The sequence below is a fragment of the Colletotrichum abscissum genome (genome assembly GCF_030869225.1).
Source record: "Colletotrichum abscissum strain IMI 504890 chromosome Unknown Scaffold_54.1, whole genome shotgun sequence".
NCBI lineage: Eukaryota > Fungi > Ascomycota > Sordariomycetes > Glomerellales > Glomerellaceae > Colletotrichum > Colletotrichum abscissum.
This window is the reverse complement of record NW_026850476.1, coordinates 230,949-257,569: the sequence shown is the minus strand read 5'-3', so window position 1 is coordinate 257,569 and position 26,621 is coordinate 230,949. Positions and strand designations below refer to the sequence as shown.

General features: G+C 49.2%; 8 protein-coding genes across 8 annotated transcripts; 3 read left to right on the top strand and 5 right to left on the bottom strand.

Annotated features, from left to right (window-relative positions):
- Nucleotides 1-484: 484 nt before the first annotated feature.
- On the bottom strand, nt 485-1,756 carry CABS01_14481 (uncharacterized protein; the record flags this gene model as incomplete). The annotated part of the gene is made up of 1 exon (XM_060547820.1): nt 485-1,756. The coding sequence occupies one exon, from the start codon at nt 1,754-1,756 to the stop codon at nt 485-487; it is 1,272 nt and encodes a 423-aa protein (XP_060393329.1).
- A 2,314-nt stretch (nt 1,757-4,070) lies between these two features.
- Nucleotides 4,071-5,223, top strand: CABS01_14480 (uncharacterized protein; the record flags this gene model as incomplete). The annotated part of the gene is made up of 3 exons (XM_060547819.1): nt 4,071-4,233; nt 4,511-4,599; nt 5,008-5,223. 3 exons carry the CDS (start codon nt 4,071-4,073, stop codon nt 5,221-5,223), a joined length of 468 nt encoding a protein of 155 aa, XP_060393328.1.
- Nucleotides 5,224-5,363: 140 nt separating this feature from the next.
- CABS01_14479 (uncharacterized protein) lies at nt 5,364-5,729 on the top strand (the record flags this gene model as incomplete). The annotated part of the gene is made up of 1 exon (XM_060547818.1): nt 5,364-5,729. The coding sequence occupies one exon, from the start codon at nt 5,364-5,366 to the stop codon at nt 5,727-5,729; it is 366 nt and encodes a 121-aa protein (XP_060393327.1).
- A 7,415-nt stretch (nt 5,730-13,144) lies between these two features.
- CABS01_14478 (uncharacterized protein) lies at nt 13,145-14,047 on the bottom strand (the record flags this gene model as incomplete). The annotated part of the gene is made up of 1 exon (XM_060547817.1): nt 13,145-14,047. The coding sequence occupies one exon, from the start codon at nt 14,045-14,047 to the stop codon at nt 13,145-13,147; it is 903 nt and encodes a 300-aa protein (XP_060393326.1).
- Nucleotides 14,048-14,874: 827 nt separating this feature from the next.
- On the bottom strand, nt 14,875-15,594 carry CABS01_14477 (uncharacterized protein; the record flags this gene model as incomplete). Its single annotated transcript, XM_060547816.1, has 2 exons — nt 14,875-15,128; nt 15,210-15,594. The coding sequence occupies 2 exons, from the start codon at nt 15,592-15,594 to the stop codon at nt 14,875-14,877; spliced, it is 639 nt and encodes a 212-aa protein (XP_060393325.1).
- A 642-nt stretch (nt 15,595-16,236) lies between these two features.
- On the bottom strand, nt 16,237-17,270 carry CABS01_14476 (uncharacterized protein; the record flags this gene model as incomplete). The annotated part of the gene is made up of 3 exons (XM_060547815.1): nt 16,237-16,442; nt 16,574-16,963; nt 17,045-17,270. 3 exons carry the CDS (start codon nt 17,268-17,270, stop codon nt 16,237-16,239), a joined length of 822 nt encoding a protein of 273 aa, XP_060393324.1.
- Nucleotides 17,271-22,366: 5,096 nt separating this feature from the next.
- Nucleotides 22,367-24,001, bottom strand: CABS01_14475 (uncharacterized protein; the record flags this gene model as incomplete). Its single annotated transcript, XM_060547814.1, has 2 exons — nt 22,367-23,565; nt 23,641-24,001. 2 exons carry the CDS (start codon nt 23,999-24,001, stop codon nt 22,367-22,369), a joined length of 1,560 nt encoding a protein of 519 aa, XP_060393323.1.
- A 255-nt stretch (nt 24,002-24,256) lies between these two features.
- Nucleotides 24,257-26,202, top strand: CABS01_14474 (uncharacterized protein; the record flags this gene model as incomplete). The annotated part of the gene is made up of 4 exons (XM_060547813.1): nt 24,257-24,656; nt 24,804-25,116; nt 25,294-25,460; nt 25,577-26,202. The coding sequence occupies 4 exons, from the start codon at nt 24,257-24,259 to the stop codon at nt 26,200-26,202; spliced, it is 1,506 nt and encodes a 501-aa protein (XP_060393322.1).
- Between the last annotated feature and the right edge of the window lie 419 nt (nt 26,203-26,621).

The following is a 26,621-nucleotide window of genomic DNA, read 5'->3' as shown; positions in this document are numbered from 1 at the left end:
TCGATTGACTCGGCAGATCAGCTAGACACTGCTGCTGCTGCTGCTGCTGCTGTACCTGAGACGGTTGACTCGAGGCCCGTCCTCTTCTCCGTACTATTAAAGACAGTAAAATAAAATGTGATTCCCTCGCCTTGTGCTTCACAGTAAACCCAACTCTCTCGCCATCTCTTTCTCTTTCCAGAAAGAATCCCTCCTCAGTTCAAATATGTACGACGCAAGCGACCTCCTATGCAATTCGAGCGATGGTGAAGAAGCAGACGCTATGCTATGCATGTTGTTTTTTGATATCATCGGCGGCAAATCTTTTGACCCTCTTCTGTCCACGTGCCTACCAACCCCCCCCTCCCCCCGCGCCCCCGTTTTGGTTCTCGTTGGCTCCCAGTCAATGCTCCTCTTATCCCCAGGTGAGGCCGTTTCATTCATTAAAATAAAGAAAACAGAAATATGCCTTTTGTAAATGGGTTGCAATATCCGATGATGGCGTCTAGCCACGCATCGCCCTCGTAGATCGATAGTTCAGCCGAGGCGGCAGGGTGATTTCCATGTCGTCGATGCCCTCGTCGTTGTCGGCCTCAATCGGCCCATCGTCTGCCTCGAGTGGCTTCGACATGTCCACCTCGATCGTCTTAGCAACTGGAGTCTTGGTATCGGCCTCAATCTTTGCATCAACCTCGAGCTTCCTAGGTGTGATGGGTGGGTTGCTGTCCTTGGCGGCCGTGAGCTCCCGCCGCATGCTCGTTGGTCGAAGAGTCCGCACCTTGTTCGCCTCGCTGGCCGCCTTCAGCAGCTCGGGCTCCTCTTTCTGGACTCGCTCCATCTCCTTCAGGGCTAGCTCCTTTGTCTCCGCCAACCGACGTTGAATGTTGCCAACTTCTTCTGAACACTCTCCATCACGCAGGAACTGGTGTGCCGCGTGCTCGCACTGATTTTGCACGTATTCAAGACACTTGTCCAGCTCGTCATAGGCATCCGGGCCCCCATCACCCATCATTGCACCACCACCGCCGGCCTGTCCGGCTCTCGTAAATGAAGGACCCCTCCGACCGCCGGGTCCCATTCGCCTTGTGCTCATGTACCGCAAGGACGGCAGCGCGTCGGAGGCACTGGTATTGGTATCTGGCTGGAGATCGCCAGCCTTATCGCCGTCTTCGTCTTCGGGTAGTTCTTGTTCCGCCAAGCGACGAATCTGTGCCACCTTTGCTGCCATTTTGGCCTTGCGCATCAGGTTGCGGCTAGCTGACACAAATTTGACTAGCTCTTCAAAAAAGAGCTGCACATAGCTGTCGTAGTAGACCATGACCAGTTTTCGTGATCGGTACTTGATCGGCGCGCCTTCCTCAACTGAAAGGACGGAATTCGGTCGGGGTCTCTTCTCTACTATAGCACGAGCTCGAGCTTGTGCCAGGGCCATTGCTTGCTCGGTTTGTTTCTTGAGGGCAGATGGCGTGCCGCTACTAGGGCTAGAGGGTTGATCGTTGCTTTTCGGTTCGTCTTGGGGAGGTGTCTTGGCGCCAGTGGCTCGTTGAGCGTCGGCCTTTTCGGCATTCAATTCGTCGTCGGTTGGAGGGATAGCATTGGCGGGTTCGTCCTTTGGCTTGAGTGATTCGGTTGAGCCGCGGTTCTTGATTGATCGCGACGAGCTGTCTGCACCAAGGGCAGCGAGCTCAACTTGACGTTGGTCTATTTGGTCCCCAAGCTCGTCGAGACGATTGAGCCAATCGGGGACATTGTTGGCGATGTTCTTGAGGGCGTCCATGACCAAGTCTTGGTCTTCGTTCTTTTGTGAGCTGGCCGTGATTGCTACAGCGAGTACTAGGCGTTGAGTGTTTGGGGACCCTCAACGTCTAGTTGTAGAAAGTGTGGCAGGTTTGAATCGGGATGCTATCCAGCAATGGAACGTAGCAGCGAATGAAGCAGGTTTTGAGGGGATTCTTTGGTGGATTCTGGGGCGATGATCGGCGTTGCAGAGTCGTCGACAGGGAATGGTGGGAAGAGAGGAAGAGATCGACGCGCTTATGGGTGAAGCATGGTCCGCCAGCAAGCGTCGGCGTATCTAGAGATCCTTCTCTCGCGCGAGTGTGGTGGTGCGACAATCTCTTAAGTCGGTAGATGCTCAATAGTCGATGATTTCTACAGCAGGCGATGCTAGAGCAAAGAGTAAAAAAGAAGCCTTGCGCTTGGACTTGGCCGGCAATCAGAATCGAGGCTAGCGGCGGTCTCGTGCCAGCAAAGACGTAGCAAAAGTGAGTCGGGCAGAAAGCGACAGACAGTAAAATAGGTGGTGAGGTATGCTGTGCTAAAGGCGTCGGTAGAAAAGGAGCCGTAATTGGACGAGTGTGATCGGCAACTAGAAGCAGAGGCGAGATCTGCACGGGAAGTGTCCAAGCCTCGGATTGATGGGAAATGTGGACGAGGGTGGAAAAGGGTAGGTGAGATATAAAGTAAGGTATGTGGATGATGAAGGATGATGGATCGGTGGATGGATAGGCAGGTAATAAGCGTCGGTAAGGAAGATAGTTTGGGGGGGACAGAGGCTAAGGTATGAGTATCCGTACTACAAGCCTACGAGGATCAGAAGAGAGTTAGGTCGGTGTCGCTCATGTGTGAAATGCGGCCAAGTGGATGGATGTACCGTTTCTATGCCTTCGTATGCTTGGCGGCCAGGTATGGGGGTCAAGGACTCAGTGGCACTAACAGAAGCCGCTAGCGCTGGGAGGGGAAAGGTGAAGAGGAGAATTTCGGCGGCGGCTTGTTTGTCGAGGTGAGGCGGCTTGATGCTACTCTGGAGTCTGAAGGGGGGAAGTCGGCAGGGGGGAAGACTCGTAGTGTTTTCGATCTCAACGGCTGGATCGAGGGTCTCAAACAAAGACTACCGTGTATCTGTGAGGTATGGCGCGGATGTTGTGCCGTATGGAGGTTTGTGGCGAGGTTTGTAGGCAGATGATTCTGCAAGAAGACAGAGGCACAGATGTGTATCTGCTTCGGAAGATGCTTCGGAAGATGGTGGAGAGGGGGACACCCAAAGGCTACGTTATGATGCACAAAGAACAGAGAAAGACGAGACAAGATGGAAGAGGGAGCATCAATTATGAGGAAGAGAGGGAACCCCGAGTTGTGCGATGTGAATGAAGGATGGTGGGGTAGTAGGGTGGGAAACGGGGGAACCCAGGGACTTTGTTCAACAGCTCAGGAGGAGATTGGAGAGGGGAGAGAAAGAGCGGTAGAGAAGGCAGCCGTCAAATAGAGAGAGGTACGATTGTTCGTCTGTTTCTCTCTGTGTAAGGTTTGCTGTGTGTGTTGTGTATACTGTACTTGTTATGTGTGCCAGAATGCGTGTGTTTAGTAGGTGGAGTACGGTTATTCCGCACCCACACGAAGGCTATCCCGCACCCATACTAGGCCTACTCAAGCAAATAGCGGGCTACACGTGACTGCACAGCCGCAGCAGCCACATGTGAGGCCATGGGCGCGCGCCTTCCTATTATTTCTATTTTGACGCGTAACACCACCTTTTTTTGTCATTTTTGAAGCAGGATAAGTACCTGTCCGAGCACCAGAATATGGGCTCTAGAGATGTATTTTCCCTGAGCAAGGACTGGCTTCTGAAGTCGTGGTTTTGACTTCGCGCATAGTCGGTAGAAGAGGGCAAAGTAGAAGGTGCAATAGACAGTGGAAGGTGCAGTTGTGGGAGGTGCAGTTGTGGGAGGTGCAGTTGTGGAAGGTGCAGTGGAAGCTGCGCCTTCTAATCCTCTAGAACTGCCGGAATAATAGAGATTCCGGGTCAAATGTGGCTGCTGCGGCTGTGCAGTCACGTGTAGCCCACTATTTGCTTGAGTAGGCCTAGTATGGGTGCGGGATAGCCTTCGTGTGGGTGCGGAATAGCCGTACTCAGTAGGTGTGTGTACGGAGTATGCGAGAGCGATGCATAGAGGATGCAAAGCAAATGCAGCCAGTGCAAAAAAGCAGGAGAAGAGGAGGAGGGGAGGAGAAGACCTGAGATGGAACCAGAGTCTTGAGGTACGTACTGCCAACGTGGAGTCCCATCGTTAGAGAGCAGGGAGGAGGGGTGGATGAGGAGAAGGGACGAGGGCAAGAAAGGACCACCGCTGCATCGCATCGGGCTGGAGACTGGAGACGGGAGAGAGCGAGTGAGGAGGTGGCAGGCCGGGCAAGGGCCCAGAGGACATACGGACATTCCACACCAGGGGCGTGGTGTCAGCATAGGAGGGAGCGGTACGTACCCACGCCCGTACCTTCTTTCCGCAAGACAGGGGGATCTCACGGGGGTACTGTTGTCACTGTGAGGAAGAAGGAGCCATGGATGAAGGATGATAGAAATGGGAAGGGGACAACGGACGGGAAGGGGAGGAGAAGGGAAGGGAAGGGAAGGAATGGTGGAAGGATGGATAGAAGGAAAGAAGCGCACAACTTACCTACCTACCTAGGGAAGAAACCGGACGGTACGTACTCTGTGAGTCTGTACCGCAGACTGGAAACACCTCACCTCCAGGTCACGCCCACCACCACCACCACCACCACCACCTGCTGCCTCAGCATCTCAAAATCAAGATGGAAGGAACGGACACGGAGTATCCTGCAGTACGTACCCACGAACGGTGTAAGGCAAGGTACGTACGGAGTATTCCATCTTCATCTCGTCTCATTGGATTCGTCAACGTCAACGTCCACCCTTCTCTTTGCCTCGCTTTCGAATAATCAGATTACAATGCAATACGACCTACAAAGTTGAAGTGCTTCGGCTTCGGCTTCAAAAAAGACGGGTGCCGGGGTTCGGATGTACCTTCCAATCTCTCAGCTCTGACATCTCACACTCCCGTCTACATACACTTGATGGACGCTTCACGCTTGATCTGATGATCGTTTCGAACGCACTCAGTCACCCACACTGTCCACACATGCAAGGGAGAATCGGAAATCTCCATTCTCGGTCACAACAAAAACAGGACCCTGGACATCCATGTCCATCTCCTTCTCCATGTCTGCCAGCGGATACTGGACGACGACTTGACACGGGGGAATGGCGGCTCATCGTCTTTTGAAGCCCGCCTCGTCTCCATAGTACATGGCACTATGAATACTAGCGACTCCATCCACCTGCAGGCCGCACGCCGCACGCCGCGCGAAGATCTTGAGCTTTACTTTTCTGACGGGGCCTACCGCCACTCACTGGCCCTTACCCAGTACGCTACTGTACTACACTAGCCTTCAACCCTCCAAGTCAAATCTTTCGAAGTCGAGAATATCGATTCAAAGCAACATCTACTTAACTGTCTCCCACCACTTCCTGTACCCTCACTGCGAAACCAGTCGTCATCACTGGGGGCGTATTGAGCTATCGTTCAATGACTGGCCGCCATTACTTCAGGAACAGAACGTGGTCCCGCGAGAATATCACTTTGGTGTGGTGTTCTGCATCGCTTGCTCTATCCGTCCCACATGGCTTCAACGCGGCGGAAGTGATGGGCACGCTGGCACGTCGCATGGAACGTATTCGCGAACACAATAGCTGCAGATCCCGACCCCAGCCAGCTCTTCTCCATATACGCTGCCTGTACGGAGTAATATGGAGTATTAGTGAGGGCGGTTATGAGGCAGTGGGCTCAACGGTTGACGTTCAATCTAATGTCTCGCCGCCAGGGACTACCTATGGCATTGGGGCTCGAAGTACGCACACCCGCACACAACAAGTCTATCAAAAGTCTAACTAGGTACGGTCAATCTCGCCATTGGCAGAAGCCAGAATGTTTCTCAACCAAGCCACCATAGGCTTTTACAACATGGAGCTGAGATCTATCTTTCATCGGCGCGGATGAACTGCACATTGATCACAGCGATGAGGGAGTCTCGTCACTGTGAGTCAGTCGTTCTCAGTGCAGCCATCAATTGGCCAAAATCACAGCAAGAAATCCAACTCTCAATTGCTTGTTGAAAACGGTGTGAAGGGACACTTCTCCTCACATAACACAGCGGCTCTCCACGTTACGTACTTGACCTTATCTCAACCTTTCCGATTTCGATCGAGGCGTTGGTGTACGGCCACGGATGGCCAAGCCCCGGCGGCCTAGCACTGACATGCAGCTGCACCGTCTTGCGGCAACATGCAAAGTGCGGCACGGAAGTGGCAGAGTCAGAAAAGCGCCTCCTCCGGCCGCCTATGTACCTGACTGACCACCCGGCCATCACCCACACGATACTTACGATGCAACGCCCCCGACGTCGAGGAGGTTTACGGCCGTTGCTTGCACTACCTACACCAGACGCCCAGAGTCCGCGTCCTGTTCCCCCGCCGAGTCGCAGCCTTTTCTGATGAGGAGGGCAACGCCATCAGCCGTCTCTGGAGACAACACAAAGGCACCGGCTCTGGCACATGACATCCTTGCCTTGCCTTGCCTTGCCTGGCTGCTCAGGGCTCAAGCAGTCTTCACAAAAGCCTCAGGGCTCCTCTTCGTGTTTCTCGATTGGAATGATGGATGCCCGACATACCCAAGCAGCGCTAATCAGAGACATACTAGTGGTCTACCCCGAGACCTAGTCTCATAAGAAAATGACGAGTCGTCAATCTTCTTTTGCACCTAATGCGTTTTCACCTAGTGGTGCCTTCTTAGCCCTATCACGATACGAATTCGGCACATCGACCAAACCTTCTTGGGCAGCAGCCGTCACCGCCCCAGCCTTCATAGAAATTCTCAGTTTCTCACATCGGACGTGGCTCCGACATACGGTGCCGTCTGCGCCGTTAACTTTGCACGGGCGCCAGTGGACCATCGACTGCCCTTGCCATGTCCGTGCTTGAGGTCTTATTAACAGCGCCAATAATAAGGAATTAAATACAACCTAGCATCAGAGCCTGCGACTGGTTGGTGTACGATCGGCGCTGTTGAATTGCAAAACTGCAAAACTCTCGGGCGGCCGTGCCATTTCAACTGTCTATCACGGGAAGAATACCGCCTGCCGGACAATGCGAGATACCGTGTCGGCTGCCGGCCGAGAAGATCGGCGACCACAGATACGACAACACAAAACCGCCTACGAAAGCAGGCCCGAAAGGATCGAAAAGCGAGAAAAGTTGATGCTAAGGGCATGGATCATACCATATTGGCCGTCAGTCCTGCTCAGGTGCTGGCTATGCTTGGAAACCAAACCAAGCGCACTATACGTTCGGGAAGTCCTCATCGCTCAACCTCTGGATCCTCAAAGCGGTTTCGAAAATCACAGTCTGCTGCAACCCTCTTGTTCTTCCCCTCCCTCCCTGGCAGTAAGTCGCTCGACCATGGCGAACGCAGCTCCGAGCTTCCAGACCGCAGCCACAAAGTGTACGGATAGGGGACCAAACACAGTATCTTCCAGGCCTTCTCGAACAAATCATTTAGCGGAGACAAGCAAGGATGAAACATCTCAAAGCAACGGGCCCCGTCGATCGCCACTACTAACTAGCCCTATTCCTCCTCGACTCCGTAGGTACTCGTGCCATTGTCCAGACGCTCATTCTGGCCATCGGCGGCTGGTCAACGGCTTCAATTTCGGGTCTCACCACGCCTAAAAATTTGCCCGACTTCATTCGTACTGATAACTCAGATTAACACTATTGCGAGGCAAAAAAGAAGACGCCCGGAGAGTTCAATCTCGCAGCTCAAACCTTGTCCGCCGCTCGTGACCTTGCACTGCAGAACTGTCCAAGTCTGGCTTGTGCCTTGAGTTATTAACAGCAACAGTCGGTAGGCAAAGAAAGGTCCAGGGTCCAGTCCCCAACGCTGATGGCAGTTGGATGAGGATGCGATGGCACTTTCTTCCAGTGGCACCTTTAACTTCAAGCCGAATCATCCAACGCTGCTGATAACACTAACCGGAAATGACGCTCAGAGCCTCAAAAGGAGGATTCTCTCCATCACAAAACGCACACGTCTTCAGTGCTTTCGTTGGTGAGAACCGCATCCACGCCAATAGCCGGGCCTCAGACTTCCGATGGACGAGGCCGGCGCAGCCTCCCTCATTCATCAATCAAAGCGGGGAGACGACGCTGTCTCTGCAGCTCATGCATCCAACGGCCACCTGTCCATCCACTCGATGCCTGCAGCGTGCGATCCTCTCTTGCGGCCTCCTTGTTCTCTCGCTTGCTCATGCATGCCGCTGCAGATCAAGCGGCCTGCCCGCCTCTAGTCCCAACCATCTGACCCATCATTCATTCAGTTAGTTTTATTTTGATGCGTTGGCGGTTTTGCCAGACCGCCAGCAACTGGTTCTACGTCTTTTCACTTCTGGCTCTTGGCCCCTGCGCATCCTATGCCACCCGATATGGGCTCTCGCTCAAAGAAGTCTACGGAGTAATACATAAGATGAATCGCAGGTGTTTTTGGCTGACAATGCCAATGTTCGTCAAGGCCGGTCGCCTACGCACTGCGGATACACAAGTCGAATACTCTTCACAGTGAGCGAGGCACAGGGAACGCAGGTGGCTGGTGGCACTGACCTTGTCCACGGTTAAGAGCTTATTCACGCGTACTCATAGATGAAGAAGGTTAACGACACAAGCCACAATCGCCCGGCTACCGATCTGATAATTACACCTTGTCCGGGCTTCCACGGGGTTTGTCAACGAAGGGTCTGAGAAAACGGACTACCTAGGATGGACGTACCGGTCTGTATCTATGCCTACACACAACCCGCTATAGGGTGTGTCTAGCCAGTGTGGTGATAATCGGTGAGCGCATCAGTCAACTCTGCTGAACACATTATTACCCCGCAAACTTGTTGGTTACAGCCAACTGATGTTCTGACGCAGCAGAAGCCCAGTCAGTCTCCAATCGGACCGTCTAACTAGAAACGGTCAAATGAGAACACAACGAGACGGGCAGCCTGTCAATTGTAACGAACGAGCTGCCCGGCTCCCTCCGCCCGGAGCAACCGGGGCAAAGTCAGGCAACTCATTGAGACGGTTAGTAGAGGTGCCCGCGAAACAGTCGATACTGGTGTCAGGGAGACCCCCGTTCTCTCAAGATGCGCCAGTCCACCCTGACCAAAGCAGCTCGTACACCTATTTCTCCGAATTCTACGAAGTAGAGGTACATAGGTACAGCCTATAAGTCGTCAGGAAGTCTGCAAGTTGCCAACGATAAAGCGTTCATCAGCCCTGTGTTTCCATGAAAGCGGCAGCGCCATTGAGTTGACCCTCCAAACGCTGACCCCTTATTCGATGGCGGCAAGCTCTCTGGGCGGGCAGCTGAGGGTTTATGATGCAAGTTCAAGTCGGCCAAGTCTTCCGGTATCATCGCGGCCGCGAGTATAGCGGGCGGAAACGGCTTGGAGAAGATGTGTCCTGGTGGAGCTCCTATTGCAAACTCGGTCCCATGTTGCGGCAAGCAGAAAAGGGCAGCTTTACCCTGGATCACGTTGGGAGTTCGCGAATTGAACACGCAATGCAGCTCATCGGCAGGGCGACAGGGTGAGGACTGGGTACCAGACCCGAAAACCACGGTGAAGCATCTTCAGCCATACAAAGACGTCGCCAACACCCACACGCCCGAGTTTGTTCAGAGAACGGCGACATGCATATTGGCCGCTACGCGGTTTGCGATATCCCATGACGAGCGGCAGGTTTCTCCGAGTTCGATGCGGCGCCATGTCCGATCTCAGAGAGACTACATTCCACTCGCGCAGGTGGGCAAGAGTGGCCTTGCGTATCAGGAAAGTCATCAATCTGACGTTTGACACTGCATGTTGTCGCTCATAGCCTTAAAACACGCGCAGTGCGGCCGGCATGCTACCTCCGTCCGTGTTGGAACTGACCTGCAAATGTAACAGGGCTCAGTGCACTGAGCAAGCAGCATAGGTGCCGAAGCACATGTAGGAAAAAGCATTTTGTTCCTCGTTTGGCCAACCTGCAGTAAGTAACTCTGCTCCTTCTTCAGCACTCGTTCTGGATAGCACTCGGTACTCAAGTCGATCCGCGGGACGAAGCGACTACGCGTACGTGTTCGAGATCATCCAGGAGGAACCTTGGCCGGATTCCAGCGTCGACAAATTAAAGTGTCTGAGGACGACGCACGAGCGCTGTTTGGCTCCTAACTAGGCTTTTACTTGCAAGCTCATTATGACGGGGCAGAGGTCACTTTGAAGCTCTGATCGATCTGAAGTTCTCTTCACAGTGTGGCAGCTAATATCCTACGAAATCATCTCTCATCTGCATGTAAACCTTCCAGGGGCCACCCATCCACACCAACAGCTTCCCTAGCTGCACCGCTTACATGAGTGGCAGCGTCCCCTTGAGAGGTGCGATACAGTCATTTTTTTGGGGGGGAGAAGGGCCTGCAACAAGGCGGATCCTCAATAGAATCGGTTGGCAACCTACGAGCTGTCGTATGTCGACAAAGAACGGGACACGCTGGAGTAGGAGGCAACGAATCAACACAAGCGAGCTCCATTGATTCACGGCACCTGATCTCGTGATGCTGCCTCGGCGGTTAGGCGAGCAATGCATGTGCCGGATCGTCTTTCGTTGGGGGGCTATCGGCTTGTACGATGCGGAGATGATCGGTGGCCGACCGCTGATGGAACGCCGCCTCCTTTTGCATCCGGCGCCGTCGACAGCCTCACACGCACGTGGGAGACAACTGATGAAGCGCGCGCGGGGGAGCTTCCGCAGTGATTTATGAGTTTAGAGCTCAGTGAGTTACGTCGTCTTTACGAAAACAACTTGGCCCCGTCGCGCGGTTTAGAGTTTGGGGACCCTGGCCATTGACGAATCCAGAGTCAGAACAGGGCCCGTCTTGTTCGCGCAGTGCGCGCACACGATGTTGCAAGAAACTCCGCGCGCTTCCGCCAACGACCCATCAATCACATACTCAGGACGGAACCGTCTAGTGGCAGCTGGCATCGAGTCACCCACAGCACGCAGGGGATACCGATCGCTAGCTGCAGCTCGAACTATAGACGGATGCTGCAATTTTGCCCTGACATACCCACGCGTTCAACCGACACGCCGTATTGCCTCTAACGCGAGGTTAAAAAAAAACGGCGAATTGTTGAACACGCCATTGCCGTCGCGATTCACGAAGAAGGGGAGGGGCCCGGGGCCGAACGGGGCATATCCTCGAAGTACGAAGTACAGACATACTATGCATCTTGTCATCGCACATGGGGCTGCATATCCTCTTCGTGGGGATGGCCTGATATCTGCTGCCCTTCCTCGAGTCTCGTATCTCGTGTCCTGAATGACCCGCCGGAACAAGAAGGAAGCAGGCTGCTGGAGTCTGAACAGTGAGTGAGTGAAAACAAGAGAGAGAAAGATGCCCCTGCTCTCTTCCTTCGCCTAACCTCCTAGTCAACTTGTTTCTCCCTGTAATCACGCTACGCGCAGAAAGACGGCCGGCCGCCCGCCAAGTATTCGCGGAAGCAGCGCTGCCAGATCCGGAGTGGGGAGCGCTCTCCTTTGTGGTTTAGAGCTATCATGGCTGCCATGTGGAATTGACTGACTAGCGACGGGGACAGGCTGGGAAGTTGTGGCTTTACGATTTGATTTGATTTTTTCTTGCTCTCGAGGGGTTGGTGGCTATCGTCTGCTAGCGTCCGCCCACTCAGAGCTTCCACTCGAACTGGGGATGTTCATCCGCTCATCGGTGCGATCGCCCTATTCGGGATGCAAAACCCGTCGATTTCGTTACAGTAGCAACGAGCAACGGAACAAGTTTGGTGGATGGGGGGAAGGACAGACGTGGTCAACCGTCAACAAGTGTTCTTCATCTCGTTTCAACCCCGTAAAGTCGCTCCTCTATCCTCTGAAGCTCGCCTGGGATCGGCTGACTTGCAAGAGGTTGGAGTACAAGCTTGGCTGTTCTGATCGGAAGTGCCATGTGGTTTGTGGCAGGGCTATCCATGAGCGGCCGTCTTCGAGACGATTCTGTGTCGATATTGCTCTCCCTCACTCAATTTACCCTTTTTCTCCCTCTGGAGTTTCTCCTCTCCCCCACCGGGACAGAATTGCTGTGGATACAGACTACCGACCCGACCGTATCCGACCTTCCAGAGGCCGCGTTGACGAAGAGTAAAGACCAAAACTAAAATTGAACCTAAGCTTCCGACGCGGACGGGAAGCAGCAATGCCCGCGTCGTTCGGCGCCTTTCTTCATCCATGGTTCGGAGAATTGTTACCATACTTGGTACGTACGCGCCGCATCGCGATCACGCAAGCCCGCGCGTCCAGCAGCGGCTCTATCGTATCGTGGAAACATGCATGCATATCTACTGTGTAGTAGTGATGGTTACTCCATACGCCGGCAGCCGACTCTTTCGACCAACAGGCCTCGACAAGTTACAGGTCACAACACGTTGCAACAGCAAGGCCCTATCCGCAAGGATCCCAATTCGCCAACTCGGACTTCATGGGGAACTTTGCTTTCTCTCCTTCCTCTCACATGCGTGAGAACATCTCCCATCCCGCGCAGTCATGCAGATCCCATCGGACGTACCATTTTCCTAAAACGGGAGCCGGCCATTGGGGCCCGCTGAGTACCACTCCTTGCCCAGCTTACTTACGGAGACTTGGGTGTTGGAACACTCGTTCAGAGTCTCTTTCTCTCTCACACCCCTGTTCCAACAGCGCCAGCAAAGGGAACAAGGCCTGCTTCGGGCGAAGAGTCGCAATGTGGATGATGTGTCCGGTCTCTTTTTTTCTCTCTCTCTCTTCTGATCGACCGGTGAACCTTTGAAGAGGGGGTGTAAGCACGGCACGGCTCGGCCTGGTAGCTTGACTTTTTCCCCCCTCGACGTGCGACATGCAACATGGTACCTACTAGTACTTGGTAGTCAGCCATCTGCTTTTTCTGTAACGAGTCTGACCAAGTTATGAGAGTTGTTTCGGTAGGTACGAAGACCTGGGGGTTCGGACTTTCGGTCTGCTGCTTGAGGCTAGCGCTCCGTTGGCACATCTTCCACGTTTTGAGGCGCAAACAATTGTACGATGATGATGTGAAGGCGCGCGTGAAATGGGCTCAGAATGATGATGTTCTTTGGGTAGCTTGCGACGCCTCCTGTTGGACCGTAAAGTCTATAGCCAGTGATGTCTTGATTCTACCTTGCACACGGAGTAGTCAACGGATCTAATCCAATCATGGTCACCGAGACCTCTCATCTACGGCCACAGCTCAATCTTCTCCCACCCATTCACCCTCTCCGCACCCTCCGTCTCCTCCCCCTCGGCCTCGGCCCCGACAAACCGGTACAGATACCGTCTCGGGTCCTCCGAGGCGCTCAAGTCCGTCTGATCCACCTCGGTCGGCACAATCACCACGACCCGGAAATTCTCCCTCGCGACCTCGTCCTCCAGGTCCTCGACCTTTTGCCCCAGCTTCAGCGTGTCCGAGGGCGGGTTCGCGGCGCGGGACGTCCCCGGGACCGGGTTCCTGAACGTGCCGCGCATCATGGGCGACAAGTTTCCAAAGTGCGCCGTGACCTCGCGGGCGAAGGACCAGTCCTGTTCCGAGGTGCCGATGACGGTTTTGCCGGAGGGGATGTCTTGTTCGCGGCGGCGTTTGGCGTCTGCTGGGGTGACGGTGCGCATGCGGGCTAGGAGGTGCTCGCGGAGCGCTTTGGCGCCGGAGGAGGAGTCGATGTCCGGGCCGAGGAGGAAGGCTTCGCCGCGGATGCGCCATTGGACTTTTGCGTCGGTCCAGAAGCATGCTTCTACGGGGCCGCCGCCGCCTGATTTCTTGACGTCGTCTTTTTCTCCGTTGGAAGTCAGGAAGTCGGGCACTTTTGCCATGCGGGCGTCGGTTGTTAGGGTCAGGAGATCGGATTCGTAGAGGGGCGGGTTGAGGTCTGCTGTGTTTTTTGGGTTGACTGGGAGGGAGGCCCAGAGGCCGCGGAAGATTACGGTGCGGAGGCGGGGGGTGAGAGAGGAAGAGGATGAGGAGGAGGAGTGGATTGTTGCGAGGTTGAATTCTGGTGAGGCCATGTCGTTTACGTTTTTGAGGAAGGGGGCGCGCCAGGGCGCTGGGCCTGGTGAGGCTTTTGATGTTGATGGGGAGGAGGACATGGTGCGCGATGAGTTTGGTGAGGATTGGAGGTGATGGGTTAGTTGGGATATGCGGCGGGTTGAGAGGGTTCGGATGGTCATGGGTTTGGTGATGGCGATGAATGGAGGTCGAGGGTGATGGATGCGGATTGAGGTAGGTTTGTTTTATGAGTGAAGTTGAGAGGTGAGGAATGTCGTGTGAGGTTTTTTGAGGTTAGGTGGTTTTTTTGGTCTATGATTCATCATTGGGCCACATGGTGAGTCGCGCCAGCCTTCACGTCTGTACTCGATATTGGTATTTTCAATCATTAAAGCACTTTGATGAGACTTTATTGAAGACTTTTTATATGACATATATAGCTAACTTGATCTCGGGTGCTGACAGCAACGAAAGTTATGGGCAGGTTGCGAGCTTTGGCGGGGTCGTTGAGAAATACCCCGCTGTCGTCATGACGTCGATGAGGCCGCGGAAGAGGGCGCAAGTCGACAGACATGCTGTGTTCATTCGTTCGCTTTTTGATTTGTCTGGGTTTTCTGAACCGATGATGAATCCATGAAGAATTCCATGTAAGTTGCCCTCCTCATAGCTGTCATATATTCGATCCAACCCGCCGACCATGGGTGGAACGATGTGTCGTACTTGTCAGGATGCAGTTCAGTCTCCTTCCACGCATCGAATGACTTGTCCGACACTCTGCACGCCCGTTTAAATCGAAGGATTGACGATGCAAACTCCGAGGGGCTGTTACAATGGTGTTTAGTCAAGTAGAGACAGCTGGCACAAATAGCATAGAAATGCAAACGTACTCCGTGAGCGTGAGGTCTTCGACCGATCTCTCTTATGCCCTTCAAAGACATTCATCAACTCCAGGGTTGGAGTATCCTTCGTACTGCAACTTCATCAAATGTATGGTAGCTGCCCCTAAATTAAGCGCGATGGGCCAGATATGGTCTTTGCCATTGTCAGAGGCAGTCAACGGGGCCGTAAGAAGGTAATCCATCACAATATCTCCGCCTCCGGCTTCTGTCTCCTTGATAAATTGACGTACTGCTTGAAGGCGGGGAAATGGTTTCTCTGTCCAAGTCAATGGAGCCATGAGCCCTAAACACGGGGTGCATTGTTAGCTTCCATCAAGTCACAAGAGAAACTTACTATACTTCCAGGGGAGCCCTTTTCACTTACTCGACATAAGAATCCCAGAGATGCGATACAAAGTCTTGCCCTTCTCAGATTGCCACTTACCCTCTACCTTTGGGTACGTGGTAGAGCCCTCGCCCTCGTCGGAGCTATCGTCTGAATTCTTAGCAGGAATGATGTGCCCTTCCTGGCATTTCTGAAGCCTGCGGAGGCTTCTCTTCAGGCTGGCAAGTTCCTCCTCCAACTCGTTGCTTCCTGCGAGATCGCGTGCCAACATCACCATCGCGAGTTCAAAGATAAAGGTTGTCGCCCTAGTAAGGCTGGCTAAGTGGATTTCTTTATCATTAGATGTCTCTTGGGCGTCTGACTCCAAGATTGTGAGCTCGTTATTGTGTTGGTTAGCATTCTTGCTATCATTTGATAACTCCATCTTTTGCAACGTGACGTGGGAAGATGGCGAACATAGGATAGACCTAGATTGAAACACATGGTAATGACGAGCGAGAGAAGTTTAAATATCCATATGAAGGTTCACTGTTCGCTGTTCTTTGTCAAAGAGTCTGGATACCTTTGGTCCATGAATTCTCAGATCACAATAACGCTGTTCATGTCTTTGTTGAAGACATCATCTGACATGGTCCACCTCGCTAGCCCCTCGCGGTTACCAGTGATGCTTTCCTATGTGTTATCGAACCAGACGCTCCATAGCAATCTGACTTGTAGCTGGGTCATGGGCTTTGGCGGGGTTGTCAGGGCGATACCTCGAGCATTCAGTGACCAGAGACCCCGATTGATAGAATACTGAGATATCTACATGTATAATTCAAAGAAACCAAACACCTACTGTATTCAAGGGCCAAGCAGTCAGACGTCTTCTTCATTTAATCGCGTTTGAGGCCTTACAACATCTAAACTCTTTCCAACACGCCATTTAGTCTTATATTTGGCGGCGAGACCAAATTATCTTCAACTTAGACCGCAACGCCATGAGCATAAGTACACGATTGAAATCACTAAAGCCAGATTTCCCCGTCAATTTCTGTCATCAGCCTACGAGAGGGCCGTCTACTATTTAAGCCTCTATCTCGCCCTCGCCGACGTCATGACGCTCGGGTTCGTACAAGTCATGCCCTACCGCGGCGAAAATCTTGCCTACTCTCCCAAAGATTTCCCTAATCGTCCGATCTCGAATGTGCTGTGACTCCTCATCGATGACTTTGGTGCCTTCTTTGTCCTCGCTAGAGAGCGGGTTCGGAGCCGCGTACCACGCGCCGTTCACTATAGCCGCCTCGTGTTCCTTTAGGAGTTTCGCATCTTCCCGCTCAAGCCTCCGAGAGTGTCAGCCAAGTGAAAACATATTTAGCGGCAGAAGACAGATGATAGAGAAATGTCAACATACTTCCCCTCACGAAGCTTATTTAGCATGCGGCTGAGGGCCTTTTCAGAACCTTCATCTTTTATTCGTTTGAACTGCAAAAACTCCAAGGAGATGGTGTATGCTGCTAAGTTTGTCACCCTGATATTGAAGTCTTCGTGGGCAGCATCGGACTCTATAGCCAAAAATCCGTGATTGTATCCCCACTCGCGAGCATCTCGTATCAGTCCATAAATTGTGCTGTCTCCGCCGTTACTCTTTGCCTCCTGCATCAACTCGAGCGTCTCGTTGTCTTTTTCGTCTTCGGCCTTCTCGGTATATTGATCCTTTGCGCTATCATCGGGGCCCTTTCTGTGCCTTTTGAGAAATCGCACCAGTGGCTTAACTTGTTTGAGTTCCCCCGGTCTTTGCTCCATGTTGAGCCCTATGCACGGGGTAAGATGATTAACTTCCATTAATCTTCAAGAAAAACCGTTCAAAGCTCCAGAGGGGCCCTGGTACGTACAGCACATGAGCTCGTATGCAATTCCGCTCAAGACATTGAACCTTGCCGTATGCCACTCATGCGGCAGCTCCGAATGCCCGTCGGAGCATTGATAATCATTGTGACATCTTTTAAGTCTCGCAAGGCTCCCTTCTAGACTCCTTAGCTCTAGATCGTATTCAACGGAGTATTCTATTTTGAGCTCGCGTGCCAAAGTCTTGGTGGTGAGCTCAAAGATGACGATCATTGTTCTCACTACGCGGGATAAAGGACTGATTTGTGTGAGAGATGTCTTTTGAACCGTGGCTCCCTCGAGTGAGAGTAAGCGGTCATACAGTTCCTCGGCATGGAGGTTGGAATGCGACTCCATCTTTGGTGATGCGAGTGACGAAATCAAGATAAGGAGCTAACGAAACATGAAATCGGGATGGCGAGGGAAAACAGGTCAAATACATTTGGGGGCTCACTGTTCTCCTTTGTTGCAGAGTTTAAGTGTTTTTTGGACGATTGATCAAACCACAGTAGTGCTGTTCTAACATCTTTGTTGATCTATGTTCTTCTTCAGATCACAGTGACGCTGTTCGTGTGTCTTTGTTGCTCGACGTTACCTGACATGATCAACCTTAGCAACCCCGGCGGCAAGCAAAAGTACTTTCCCACACGCACAACCAGCTTGGGCCCAGATTCGAACGACAACGCGACTTGCGGCTAGGATGTGAGCTTTGCCGGGAGTAGCCAGGGAGAGACCTCGCTGGCGTCAAGACGCTGGCGAGTTTGAGGCTCAAGCAATGGATAAGTTCTCGTATCTCGTGGGGAAACCTCAACAGCGCAGCCTGGCTCTCTTGACCAAAAGCTGCCGCGTTTGCCACGTTTCTCTAAAGTCCGGTTCAGCTACCTTCACCAGAGGCCCTTTCAGAAAATAATGCACCAAGAATAGGTAGCCTCGACTGTGGTTTCAAACTGGGCATCTGATTGCTTCACCTCAGATGAGTAAGGTATCCTATATATACTATACTATGACATCGACTTTTGCATTAATTCATCAAGTCACCGAGGTCCATTGGACTTGGACTGCGAAATCTGTGCCGACAGTTGTCCCGACGCCATTATAAACAGTTCAAGATCTTGCTTACTTGAATCGACCCTTGAAGCGGCGAACTCTGCCCGCCCCAGTGACGTTCCCATTGAATCTGAACTACTTGGATTGTTCTCTCTCTCACGAAGAGCGGATAACTTTTGGATGGATTTACGCAGCATTTCTGGCGTTATTTCGGGAGCCTCTGCGTCTTCCTCCTCCTCTTCTTCATGGTTAGAAAGTCTGGAGACTGATCAGACAAGTGTGAACACATGTATGAATGATATACGGGAGACATGAAAACGGAAACCCACCCATTCTCACGAACTTGAAATAGCGCCTTTCCCACTACCTCTGCGAGAACTTTTGGGTCAAACTTTTCCTGCGGTATCATCCGACCCTCTTGTTGCATTAGAGACAGTTGCCCTCTTTCGATCGTGTTGAGAGCACGGTTGGTGGCCGTCTTCTCAGAAGGGGGGTGCAGCTGTATCAAAGATGCAGCGTTGTCAGCCAAGCTTCGGATGATATGATTGATTTCATCTTTGCGACCCTTGAGTGGGATGATTGTGGACTCTCTATCTCCGTCTTCATATCCATCTTCTGCCCGTTGGAGCCATGTATGCAAATTCTCAGTCTTGGTCTTAAGAGAGTCTGGAAGTGGCCTTTTTACCCAGAGTGACCAAAGAGACGGAGATATAAGCCCTGTAAATGGGATTAACTGGTAAGCTTCTGTCGATATATTACAAAAGACACTATGTAGGCGATTCACGCACGACTACTTACTTGAAATAAGAATCGTCATCGTACTTAAGATCTTGAGCGTTTTGCATCGCCCCTCGCTAGATTTCTCTAAAATAAGTCGACCCACCCCCTTTTAGCCACCCCCCCCTTTTAGCTACCCTATTAAAACATAGTATTAAAACATCGCTACTAACTATACTTAATTAATTAATTATTTTTTATTATTATTATAATATAGTTATTATTCTCCTTAAGTAATTCGACTTTTATAAATTAATTAAAACTAACTAAATAGTTATTAAAGTCCTCTTAAGCTCTTTATATATCCTAAATATTTATAAACTTAGTATTTAAGTTTATTAATATATTTTTCTTTTTTTACAACTTTAATTAGTTAATTTTAGCTTTTAAAACTCGAATATAGTATTAAAATATTACTAAATAATAGGCTTACTTACTAAATACTTTTTTTATTTTTTTAAATAATAGTCGTTAAGTATTATAATCTAAACTAAGTTTTATAAATAACTTTAATTAATTATAAAGCTCGCTAGCCTTTTTAAGTATTAACTAATTAATAATAAACGCTATTAATACCTAGTTAATAGCTTTTTTAATATTACTAATTACTTACTTAGTATTTATAATCTTTTTAATTAGTATAACTAAGTTAAGTAGGACTATTAAATTAGTAAGTAGTCTAGTTATATTAAGGAAATATAGTCTAATTACTTTTTATTTACTTCGTATATTTAATAATATTAAACTAGCTAAATAAGCTTTTTAGTAATAGCTTAAGAAGTACTGCTTTTTAATAATAATAAAATTATTTTTTATATCCTCTTTACTAAGCTCCTTCTTATACTTAAACTTAATAAGTTTAAAAATAACTATATTTAATAATTAGAAAATATAAAAAGTATATAGTAATAAGAATAGTAAATAAACGTTATTTTTATAGCATTCTTATATAAATTTTATTATTATATAACTCTTATAACTATTTAAAACTAATAATCGAGGCTTATTAAATATACTAAGCCCCCTAAAGAGGAGGGTCTTAGTTTATAATAAAAATACTATTTTTAACTATTTAAAAGTAGTTTTATTAATTGTCTAGCTATTATTTATTATTATAAACTCCTAATTAGTATAAAAATTAAGTTTAAATAGAAATTATTATTATTATATTAACTTTTTTTTATATATAATTAGTAATTTAATAACTTAATTATTAATAAAAATATATTTAATTATAAATACCTAAATATGCGAACTAAGCTCTTTTTTTTATATTATTATAGTTTTTATTTTATTTAAAACTAAATTATTAAATCCCTTATTCTCTAAAATACTAATCTTATTTATATTATATTTATTAACTTATTTAATATTACTAATTCTTAATATATTAAATAATCTAAACTATAACTTAATTATATTAATAATAGCCCTATTTAAATACTTCGAATTAATAATATAACTTCTCTAAACTTTAATTAATAAGTTCTTTTTTAAAAAAACGTTTATTTTTTTTTAAAAAAAAAATTTATATCCTTTTAAAATCTTAGAACTTATTTAGTAAATTCTCTAAGTTATTTATAAGTTAATATAATATTTAAATTATATTAAATACGAACTTATTAAGCTAATTAATTTTCTTATTATAAAAAAAGCTTTTAAAAATTTATAAATATTATTACCCTTGTTTAATAACCTCTCTTATAATTATAAAAAATTAATTTTAAAACTCCGAACTTAATTAAGGCCTAATTAACTAAGAGACCTTTTTTAATAGTTTTAAAAGCCTAAATAATTTTATTTTTAATATATAAAACTATTATATATTAATAAATAAGTATATAAAAAAGAATTATATTTAGACGATTTTTATAATTATTATAGTAGTTTAAAAATCGTAAGTAGGGTTTTAATACGGTAGCTGGGATAGAGAAATGGGGTGGCCAAAAGGGGGGGGTGGCTAAAAGGGGGTAGGTCGACTTAGCACGCAGACCCTGACTGCCATTATAATAAAGGTTCATCCAGAGCTTGAGTTAATTGTGAATCTGCCGAATATCATGCTGCTGGATACAGAAGTCTGACTCTGGCTCGCAAGGCAAGGTGTTCGTAGTGTCTTTCAAGATAGCGATAATTTGTGCCGTAAACAATGTCACCTGAAGTGGTCCTCTAGGGCCTTCCCCTAAGCACGTTAAGTCTTTTCTTGTGCTTATTTTCACCTTATTTTGTGGCTCCATCTTTCCGGTTGGCAATGTGAGAGGGTTACGCAGATCGAAAGAGCTGAAGAACAGGAGAACGATGTATTAGAGCAGATTAAGTATGTTTGAACAGGTCCACCGGCATCCTCCTGATATATCTGCCGATAAGTCAACTTCAAATCACAGGCCCGTTGTTCATGTATCTTTGTTCAGCCGTATAACCTGCCTTGGTATGCTTCGTTAGCCCGCAGCGTCATATACCGAAACAGAGAACAAAGCCTTAGTCTATGACCTTGTTCATTCATTCACCGTGAACGTATATGGAAAATAATAGAAATTTATCGATAGACGAGCAGATGTAAGGCCCCAGATCTTCCAGAGACTCTAGCACAGCAGAGACCGCTATTATCGTGCGCAGGAAGATGCAGGATAGTATACCTAGACCACACTGCTTTCTTGTATCGTGAAGTCATGTTACCATTTGGTTCTGGGGCATTAAAGTGATTGAGAAAGTTACGCAGAGGAACACGATATAAGTAGTGAGATAAGAGCATCGGGAACTTGAAGTTTGTAGTATCATGGATCCTAGGCATTCTGCTTTTACTTGATTCTACGGAGAATCAAGTCAGCTCAGGCTCAGAAACATTCATATTACGACATTGAAATGGCGAAGTAGCATATCCCGGCTCTCGTCTACATGCGTACTACCCTACAGCCCACCTCAACTTTTGTGCAAGCAACATCTCTTATTTGGTGCAGCAACGAGTAGACAGAGTGTGTGTTCATAGTATAATTTGGGCAAAAGCCGAGCTGGTTCTTTGGTATCAGTGTCTCGCCTCACTTCAAATTACTAGAAGAAAATCCTCCAACTGCTATAGCAGCAGTTACCACTCATCTCTCTTCACTCCCTCCTTCTAAACATTAGTCCCTTGACTTCTAGAAAATATCATAATTTGGAGGACGTATCATTGCATTGATCAATCTTTGAAACGGCTCCTATTCCCCCTCCCATGTGATGTAGACGGATTGAAGCTCCCGCTCTCAGCCGCGTATATCTGGCGGGCAAATTCGACGTTGAAACCCCGGCAAAGTGTCTCTTGAACGAGACACAGATTAGTTATCGGGCAGCTTCAACTTCAATTTCATTTGATCATGGGGAAAGGTTTCCTCAGACCATGGACGACCCCTGAAGTCAGGGCGATTAGAAAGAATACTCTTCATACTGACGTAGAATTCTTGGGTCGAGATGCTGTGAGAATATTAATTTAGTAAACAACAGCGTGTTAACGGAGAGGACATGAAATTTGTGCCTTACATATCAAATTCATAATTTTGCAGTAGATGGAGAAACTCGTCTTCAAAATTAGGCCCCTGGCGCATAACTTCCCCAAGATAGTCTGCGACTTCTTCAAGAGTGACTGGCCCTTCTCGTGTCATCTCAAAGATTTGGGTATCATCTGGATGAGTAGGAGGACACTCTACAACCATGATCCCTGCGGCTGAGTTGATTTCCTCGGCATCACTACCAGCAACTTTATCTTGCTGACTGGTGTTCGATGGCTGGCTTTCTGTGTCCGAATCAGGGTTTGAAGGGAGAGCCGCAAGAGAGATCTCTTCAAGATGACCTCCGAGGTGACTTAGAATAGCAGTCTTGCCACAACCGGTGTCTTTCCGGCATAGCGGACACTCGGATTCTTTCCACTCGGGCCCAAAGTGGTCGAGAGCGAGGTGTGAGACCCAATCTTCACGAGTGCCGAAGACACCCAGATGCCCACACGAGGGTTCTAGGCATTGCCAAGGCATCAAGTCGTTGTACAAGTGCCGTTTCCATGCAGACTTATTTTCCACAGCAGTCGCTCTACCGCACGCCATGCAGAGAAACCCACCCCTGGAGCTCCTGGGTAGAGGCGGCAAGCGTACTGAGGTCCCTTCACCGCCGTGGTATGACATGATTGTCTCGGCGTAAGATGAAGGAATAGATGATCCAAGGCCTGAATCTGTGAACTTAGAGCTCGTAGGTTCCAAACCCTTGATCTCACTCGGATGCATCAGCCGAGGTCCCTTTGGATCCTCACACCATGCCCAAAAATTCTTGTCCCTTTGCTCTTTGCCTCTCAAGAATCGCTCATAATTGGCCTTCCCGAGACTGGTGACGAGCTCCTCATTCGCTTTGGGAAATTGCTTGCCTATGAGTTGTCTGTAAGGTTCGTGCGGTTTCCACTTGTGCCAAGACGAGTCAAGGGGTTGCCTCGCGTGTTCAATATCAAAGATGGGTTCAGAGAATAAGCTATCGAGGTCCATCAAACTTCTGGTGTCTGCTTCAAGATCTGCGGTAATTTGCGCGATATCGTCATCATCATACTCTGATGATCCAGTCGAAGATTCACTCTTTGAAAGGTCGTCTTCGGCTTCTTGTATCAGTTGCCGTAAGTTTTCCACCTTGTTCGTAAAGCTTTCTGAAAGTTGTGTCTTTCCTAAAAGGCCTGTCGCCCAAGTTGATGCTACGAGCCCTAAATATTGGACAACGACAATTAGCTTCGGTGCAACTTCGATTTGAAATATTACTCGGCGAACTTCAGACTTACTTTCAGTGAGAGTCGACCCTATACTGCATAGAATCTCAAGCGTTGCACCTCGTAACCGACAAGATCGATCGAAGATTTCATCGGAGGCTGCGCTGGAAATCCCATATCCGTCTGACCAGAGCTGAAGTCTGTCGGAGCTTCTTCTAAGACTAACAGAGTATGATCGTGATTCTGAAATTCCATTAAATCTGTCGATCAGATATTTGTTGATGTCCTGAAACACGGCGACCGTTCCTTCAGTCAGGCGTGCAACAAGGCTAGCACCCACATGTGGTGTTTCTCCGGCCGCCGCATTTAGGAACAACCGGATGAGATAGCTCGTGTCAACGTTTCCTTCTTTCTTGAGATTCAAAGAATCCATTTTCTTCATCGACAGACGTGGTTGTGGATAAGGCAGTGACGGCGAAAGTGCGAGCGGGGTAACAATATGTTCCAACATAATCGCCAGCCTGCCTCCTTGAGGCGCAATGGTGCTTTAACCAATGAGCTGACGCCTTTTGCCGCCTGTTATGCCAGACCTGGTGTCAACAGCCTGATCTTTGCATTTTGAGGTGGTAGAAAAGAACACATTCCTAGGATAGAATCATGAACTGGAAGATCTGAAACGGATGTGCAAATGGATCCATTCTCTCTGACTTTGGGCCTCTTGCCGTTGGTCGGCGGAGCAATCAAGGCATGCTCTGTTGTCCGCAAGAAATTCAAGACGTTTCGACACTACTCGAGAGAAGTCCGGCGCATCCAAAAGCAAGTTGACCGTCAACTGAACTTCTTTACGAATGAGATACACCTGCTGCTTAGACGAACTGTTGAGAATGAAGAGACGATCGCCTCAATGCTTGAGAATGAGAACACTCAACAATGGCATAGCTCTCAGATTGAGGAAGAGATGAGAAAAGCACTCGATAAGGATTATGATGTCTGCCAGGGCGGGATTGAAGACATCGTCGGCGCGGCGCAAAGCTTTCAGGACGACTTCCGCTGCTTCGACGGACTCACGGCAGAGTGCCGACAGGCAAGTGGAACATGGCATACGAGAATGATAGAAGAGAGAACTGACATGCCATCACAATTCTAGGGTGAAAGTCTCAAAGATGCTGTGCGTCGGCTTCGCGGACGGGTGAAAATCTCACTGGACGAATCCAGGTTCGAGAAACATATCCAAGATCTGCGAGCGTCCATCGACGACCTCAAACGTATCCGAGAGCAGAGGAGTGAGCTGAGACGGAATAAGAATGAGCTCATAGCAACGAAGCAACCTCCTGGGAAACTAAGCCAAGAATACGGGCATATCGGTCAAGTCAGGAGAGCGTCGAAAGCCTTCCACGAAGCCCTTGCCGAAGCTTGGTCTACCTCGAGTACTTCCACCGAGGTACTCGGCATGCGCCATACTGTTCGACTGTTTCTGGATACCACGGTCAAAGACGATGTTCAGATGCATGTTGCTATATCCTGCATGGGCCATGAGCTTACTGATAGGTGAGCGTTCCTAGTGCTTATACCTTCCGGGTAGTATGCTGAAGATCATAGAACGGTGGTACAGGAAAGACTTGCTAGAATTCTAGTGCGATCACAGATACGGACGTGGATTGCTGAAACCGACAACTCTACGTCAGGCGTACCTGATCCAGACGAAAGACCCCGGCAGAAACGAAGAAAGGTCCGCTTTTCGGAAGACGTGCGAGAAGAGGCCGGCAAAGAAGATGATGAGTTTGACGCAACGAGGGGCGTGAACCATCGCCAGGGCTCATCAGTCAACTTGTGCTCAAAGGGTCTATGCCCAGCCTTGAATAGCGTCTTCAACTTTGCCTCAGAAGGGGTTTGTAGCGATCAATGCCTAAGGTAGGGTACATTGACAGCTCATCGCAAGATCCATTCCGGCATTCGATTTACCCTGGATCTGTGGACAATCACAACCACATCATGACCACATCTCAAGCTCTGATGTCAATGAACGACGTGTTGATGACTCCTGCCGAGACCACGCTTTCCATTATCGACCAACTAAAGCTGGCTCGTGACATGGTGAGCGCGGTTCTCAAATTTTACTCCACGCCGTGGCTGAGAGAGTACTTCACCCTACGGGACCTCTCCTTCTTTCAGATGAGCGGGGACTTTTCGAGGTGCCTTCGGACCCTCCATCTAGGCTTCGACTTTGTCCAGTCATCCGCTGCAAGCCTACCACGAAGCATGGAGGGAATAGAGGCGACGGCCGTGCAGGACAGCAGCGACGGCAGCCCTAACGAAGTAGAGAGCGCTGCCGAGCGCGCAAAGTTGGAGTACGGTATACGCAACCTGACGCTTTGGAGTCTCGGTATCACTCTGCTTCAGATCGGACGGTGGTCTAGCCTAGAGGCCCCGGAAGACGTTCTCAGCGTTCGGAGGCTGTCGCGGCAGGTCCCTACTTTGGGTCCGAAGTACAGGGACCTCACCAGGAAATGTCTGGAGTGTGACTTTGGATTCGGTGACGACTTGTTGAAGCCGCGCTTGCAGCAGGCTGTATACGAGAGCGTGGTTTGCGAGTTGAGCGATATGATCAAGACACTGGATGTCAGCGATGATTGAAGATGTTGGACAGCTTCCTGAGGGAATTGACGTTTGGGCTGCGACCGGGTAGGACAAGTCATACCCGCAGTCCACAACCTTCAAGACCACGGGAAGACGTCATTACATTGTTTCACGGTATTGTTGTCTTCCTCAACCTCAAGAAATGTTCAGGAATGTTTCTTGATGACGTCGCGTCCTCCCTTCTCATGAAGCTGCTTTGCAGAGACCACCAGGTCCGGTGATGAAAAGATTCGAGTCAATATGGAAGTTATGACTTGACAAACTCTTGTTCTCCCAAGGGCCTCCAAAGTACCCATAAGAGACTAAAAGAGGACTAAGCTGTCTCGAGGTGAGATCTCCCCAACAAGCCGGTCCTCGAAGTTGAACCTATCTCGCGCAGTACAACTTTCGTTCGCACCGTGAGCGGTCCACAGGGT